The 6,573-nt window shown below is 40.5% G+C and overlaps 1 protein-coding gene across 3 annotated transcripts in view; it reads right to left on the reverse strand.

Moving 5' to 3' along the window:
- frmpd2 (FERM and PDZ domain containing 2) overlaps nt 1-6,573 on the reverse strand; it is a 44,909-nt gene that overhangs the window by 7,181 nt on the left and 31,155 nt on the right. For all 3 annotated transcript variants that reach the window (XM_031297893.2, XM_031297892.2, XM_035997225.1), the window contains one exon: nt 4,479-4,674. In XM_031297893.2, coding sequence (XP_031153753.1) covers nt 4,479-4,674 — 196 coding nt within the window. The remainder of the gene's footprint in view (nt 1-4,478; nt 4,675-6,573) is intronic.

Below are 6,573 nucleotides of genomic sequence, written 5' to 3' on the forward strand. Positions count from 1 at the left end.
CTCAAACTAAACACTGGGTAAATCTGGCTACAGCTGACGTAACAGCTGTTATATTTTAATGGTTATTTTCATGTTTTATTTCGAGTCTTTTAAAGTTATTACATGCTGTCTCAGCTAGCAGTTAGCCGTATTAGCTGTTAGCTAAACTAATGTAGCTTCCTTTCTTCAGTGGTGCGCGGTGGTTTATGGGATGAGTAGTTCCTTCGCTCGATAATAAAACTATGTACACAGTCTTGTACCTTTTGACTTTTTTTTAATTTTCTGTTCGTTTTTTCAGTCGAAATTATATGTTGTATGCTTATGAGTCACGTCGTAGCTGGTTAGCCTAAGGCATGGTCTAAAACTCTTTATGTACGGATTTTTCCAGATGTCATTGGGAAAAATGAATGGGAAATTTACTTCCGGAACCCAAGGTCTCTCGGAGGAAGGGCGGGACTGTTGAGCTCTATTGGGCTCTACATTAATGCTGCCATCAGTCTTTGACTGGCCCCCAGCCGGGCCCAAGTCAAAAAAGACACTTGCCACCCTGCTAAACAACTTTTCTGGGGGAAACACTCACTGCTATGAGATTTTAGGGTGTTAATTGATTCCCAATGGCAAATATATATACATTTGCATAAAGCAGGCATATTTGTCCACTCCCATGTTAATAAGAGAATACATACTTGACATATATCATTTTAAAGGTCCCATGGCATGAAAATTTCACTTTATGAGGTTTTTTAACATTAACATGAGTTCCCCCAGCCTGCCTATGGTCCCCCAGTGGCTAGAAAGGCGATAGGTGTAAACCGAGCCCTGGGTATCCTGCTCTGCCTTTGAGAAAATGAAAGCTCAGATGGGCCGATCTGGAATCTTCCCTTTATGATGTCATAAGGGGAAAGGTTACCTCCCCTTTCTCTGCTTTGCCCGCCCAGAGAATTTGGCCCGCCCATGAGAAAGAGAGAGACATCATGGCTTGCAAACAAGTGAAGCATGGCAGTTGGTCAAGGCCACACCCCCACCCTCCACCTTGCCCCCCCCTCTCCTCCTCAATAGCATTTAAAGCTACAGACACAGAAATGGCACATCCTAAGTAAAGCTCATTGTGGGACTGGCTCTAGTGGCTGTAATTCTGCACCAAGGCTGAATTTTGGGAAAGAGACTTCAGATACAGTATTAGGGGACCACTGAGGCCTATATAAAAGAGATTTCAGATACAGTATTAGGGGACCACTGAGGCCTATATAAAAGAGACTTCAGATACAGTATTAGGGGACCACTGAGGCCTGTATAAAAGCATCCAAAAAGCAGCATGTCATAGGACCTTTTAAGGTACATTTTGAACAGATAAAAAAATGTGTGATTAATTCATCGCAATTAACTATGGACAATCACGCGAATAATAATGAAATATTTGTATCTATTGACAGCTCTAGTTAAAGCAACACTAAAGAACTTTTCCCACTTCAGTCCCCCTACAGATTGGAAGTGAAATTGTCCATTATATTACATTATGCAAGTTTGCCAGATCAGGTAGCGGATTTGTAGTTCGAATGAGACATAATGAGACATTACGACAGCGGTAATGGACAATTCCACTTCCAACCTGTAGGGGGACCGAAGCGGGAAAAGTGCTTTAGTGTTGCTTTAAAACATGTGAGAGGAAAGAGGAGAGACGTGAACCGACAGATATAGGACACGCCGAAGGATAAAGGAGGCCAGGGGGGATAAGAAGAGGAAGGTCAGAGTCAGTAAGGAAGATCAGAACCAAGAGAACGAAGTGTCTGAAGGTTCACCTTGAAGTAACCAGACTAACCTGGGTATTAATGCACAAAACAGCTTAGAGTTGACAGGCTCTCTCACGCAGGTTCTTTCTCGGTAGATTTTTGTGACATAACGTTCTGTCTCTGTGAGGAAACTGCACTGATCCATTTGTATTCAGTATGGGTTCCCAGAAAGAGATCCTGGGCTTTCTTAGTTTCTCCAGGCACTTATACAGTATGTATTTTGTTCACTTAAATCAAAAGTCCATTGGCTTAAACCTAAACTAATAGCCAGGGATGGGGGAAAAAATTGATTCATGTATGTATCGTGATTTTTCTTGCGACGATTTTTAAAATTGATTCTTTTCTCCAGAATCGATGTGTGTGTGTGTGTGTGTATATATATATATATATATATATATATATATATATATATATATATATATATATATATATATATATACAGTTGTGTTCAGAATAATAGCAGTGTGTTTAAAAAAGTGAATAATGCTCAAAATCCTTAAAATAGCTTTTTATTCCATAATATCAATGCATTGGGGACACTGCACATTCAATTCCAAATCAAAACATGACCAAAATTGATCAAGTTTGTGTTATACTTTTACAGAAAGTGAAGAAAAAGGAATATTACGCTGTTCAAAAAAATAGCAGTATTTGCATTTTTCTCTCAAATGTCTCAAGGGTTTGCTTTACTTTGAATCACTGCACTAATATTTAGTTGCATAACCATTATTTCTGAGAACTGCTTCACATCTGTGTTGCATGGAGTCAACCAACTTCTGGCACCTGTGAACAGGTATTCCAGCCCAGGACGAATGAACTACACTCCACAATTCCTCTGCATTACTGGGTTTTGCCTCAGAAACAGCATTTTTGATGTCACCTCACAAGTTTTCTATGGGATTGAAGTCTGAGGATTGGGCTGGCCACTCCATAACATCAATCTCATTCATCTGGAACCAAGACTTTGCTCGCTCTCTGGTGTGTTTTGGGTCATTGTTTTGTTGAAAGACCCATTTCAAAGGCATTTCCTCTTCAGCATAAGGCAACATGACCTCTTCAAGTATTCTGATGTATTGAAACTGATCCATGATCCCTGGTATGGGATAAATAGGCCCAACACCACAGTATGAGAAACATCCCCATAACATGATTTTTGCACCACCATGCTTTACTGTCTTCACAGTGTACTGTGGCTTGAATTCAGTGAATGGGGGTCGTCAGACAAACTGTCTGCGGCCCCTAGACCCAAAAAGAACAATTTTGCTCTCATCAGTCCACAGAATGTTGCCCCATTTCTCCTTTGGCCAGTCAACGTGTCCTTTGGCAAATTTCAATCTATTCAGTACGTCTTTTTTTCAGCAATGGGATTTTGCGGGGGCTTCTAGCTGATAGCTTTGCTTCACATAGCCTTCTTCTGATCGTAACAGTACTCACAGGTAACTTTAAGTCTTCTTTGATTTTCCTGGAGCTGATCATTGGTTGAGCCTTTGCCATTTTGGCTATTCTTCAATCCATTCGAATGGTAGTTGACCGTTTTTCCCCACGTCGTTCAGGCTTTGGATGCCATTTCAAGGCATTTGAAATCATTTTGGCTGAGCAGCCTATAATTTTCTGCACTTCTTTATACGTTTTCCCCTCTCCAATCAACTTTTTAATCAAAGTCCGCTGTTCCTCAGAACAATGTCTGGAACGACCCATTTTGCTGAGTATTTCAGTGTGAAATGCACTATAACCAGCATGCACAACATTTGCTTCATTCCTTCCTTAAATATGGGCCATAACTGACACCTGTTTCTTCACAGAATCAATCACCTCACTAGTTGAACACAATGCTGCTATTATTTTGAACATGCACCTTCAATTACAGATTCAATTACACAGAATGAGCAGCATGCATGTCATGACTGTTGGGTCTGTTGGTTTTCTATGACTATACAACACTTACTAGTAAATTATTTGCCATGTAGAAATATAATTTCTACCAAAAAATTTATGAGGTTAGTGATGTTGGACTGCTATTATTTTGAACACAACTGTGTGTGTGTGTATATATATATATATATATATATATATATATATATATATATATATATATTTTTTTTTTTTTTTAACCAATTCCATAAAGAAAAACCTGATTCACCTAAATATTTTCTGTTTACATGCTACCGCCGACGGTGACTACATCATATCCGTTTCCAGCAAAACAGACCGAAAGCAGAAAATGCAGAAAATCCATGTTATGTTCTTCTTTACAAATGAAATAAATGTCAGACTGACTGGCTGACATGTGATGTGCATTATTTTTTAGAAAACAGTTAGTTTTTAGAAATGTCTCATGATATATTGTCTCTAAAAGCGTATTATTCAACTTCTTAAATTAACGTTTATGACATAACGCTTCTTTTAGTAAGTGTCATTCGGTTTTTGTCATGACAAGTTATGGTTAGAGTTAGAGTTAGAGTTAGGGTTAGGGTCCATGTGTCATGACAGTGTCATGTGTTCATGACAGTGTCATGTCACTCTTATGTAGATACCTTCAAGTAAAGTGTTACCGAAAATCGCAATACTCAATACGATGGAATCGCAATACTTCTAGATTCACAATGAATGACAATCGCAATACAAATCTAATCGGCACCCATGTATCGTGAAAGAATCCAATCGGGACAAAAGCGTATCGTCCCAGCCGTAGACACTGAGGTTTCCTACCGTCGGTGACAAAGCTGTAGTCCCTGGGCCGGTCAGAGATGGTGTTTGCAGTAGTAGTAATGGTCGAGCAGCTGTTGATCCTTAGCCGGCTGGTAGCTGGACTGATGCTCTGATTGGATTCATTGCTGATGTTGTCTGCGACCAGAGAAACCCTGGGGAGTTTCCTCACCTGTTTCTCCACAACCAGGGTTACCTCCTAGAAAAGAGGAGAGGGAACAACAAGAATATAATCAGGAGGAAGACAAACCAAAGATCAAAGTTTTAGGAAGGAGATGGAGAGCATAAGCATGTAGAAGAAAACAAAATAGACTAGGGCAAATGCTACCTCAGTCACCAGCAAGAGGATTTGATCCGTCTTTGACACTTGCATTACTGTCTGTTTAAAAGAAGTCCTCCCTGTACCGAGCTTGCACCAAACCGTGACTCCGCCGCTATAAAGTCCCTCTAGCCGAAAAAAAACCCCACTTTAAAACAATCCTTAATTCCCACTGCCGTAGTCTTGCTTTGCCAGACCTTCTTCCACAGCGCTGCGGAGGAGGGTCTGGCTGGTCCACACAGCATTCCGGAATGGGAGAAAAACATACTCTGGTTTATTGGCATTTCTTTAAACCAATCACAATCGTATTGGGCGGCGCTAAGTGCCATATGGAGCAACGGCGCCGCTGCAAAATGGCCTCGGGAAGGAACTTGTTTTGGTGGAACGTGCACGTTCAAAGGTTGTTTTAGTCGTGCAACAGAAAACTCAGATTGGGCAGATAGTCTAGCTAGCTGTCTGGATTTACCCTGCAGAGATCTGAGGAGCAGTTAACCATAGTCCTCAGAAATCAACCACAGTTTAAAATGCCAACAGAAAGGAAGCCCAAGGCAACGGATATCCGGCCTAAATGAGTGAAATCCGGCGGAATTTCCGTCAGCAACGGAGCAATCCCGGAAGTGGAACATCAAGGATATATCCAATCCGATCCAATCCACTTTATTTATATATAAAGTATAAATATGCACAATTTTAACAAACACAAGGTTTCCAAAGTGCTGCACAAAAAGATAAAACAGAAATAAGTAGAATAAATAAAATACAATATGACAAACACATTACAAATATGCAAGTATACACATAAGATCAACACTCTACCTAGTGTTAAAACCCAAAGAAAAGAGGTGGGTTTTAAGAAGATTTTTTTAAATTAGACAGAGAGGAGGCCTGTCTAATGTGCAGAGGCAGTCCATTCCAAAGTTTTGGAGCAGCAACGGCAAACACTCGGTCCCCTCTGAGCTTAAGCCTTGCTTTAGGGACCATCAGGAGCAACTGGTCAGCTGACCTGAGAGATCGGCTGGGAGTGTAGGGGTGCAGCAGCTCAGAGAGGTAAGGTGGGGCAAGGCCATTCAAGGCTTTAAAAACAAATAAAAGAATTTTAAAATGAATCCTCAAATGGACAGGCAACCAGTGGAGTGAAGCTAAAATAGGTGAAATGTGCTCGTACTTGCGTGTGCCAGTTAAAAGACTTGCAGCAGCATTTTGTATCAGTTGAAGATGAGCAATGGAGGACCCACTAGCCCCTATATAAAGTGCATTACAGAAATCTAGCCGAGTGGTCACAAAGGCGTGGATTACTGTCTCAAAGTGTTGTCTCTGAAGGACTGGTTTGATTTTTGCCAGCTGCCTTAACTGGAAAAAGCTGGACTTCACCACAGCTTTAATCTGGCTGTCAAATTTGAGGTCTGAGTCCACTTTTACCCCAAAATTTGTCACAATTGGCTTGCGATACTGTGCCAGAGAACCCAGATCGACTGGGGGGGATCACAGAAGAGCCACCAAAGACCATGACTTCTGTCTTTTTTCATTAAAATTTAGAAAATTTAAAGACATCCAAGCTTTAATGTCATGTAAACACTGTAGCAGTGGGTTAACAGAGTAGGAATCAGACTTTTTGAGTGGGACGTAGATCTGGCTGACTACCACTGCCATAAACATCTTAAACTTAAACATCTTAAAGTGCTCACATTAGGCTCATTTTCAGGTTCATAACTGTATTTAGAGGTTATATCAGAATAGGTTTACATGGTTTAATTTTCAAAAAACACCATATTTTTGTTG

This window comes from Sander lucioperca, chromosome 22 (genome assembly GCF_008315115.2).
Source record: "Sander lucioperca isolate FBNREF2018 chromosome 22, SLUC_FBN_1.2, whole genome shotgun sequence".
Classification (NCBI taxonomy): Eukaryota; Metazoa; Chordata; class Actinopteri; order Perciformes; family Percidae; genus Sander; species Sander lucioperca.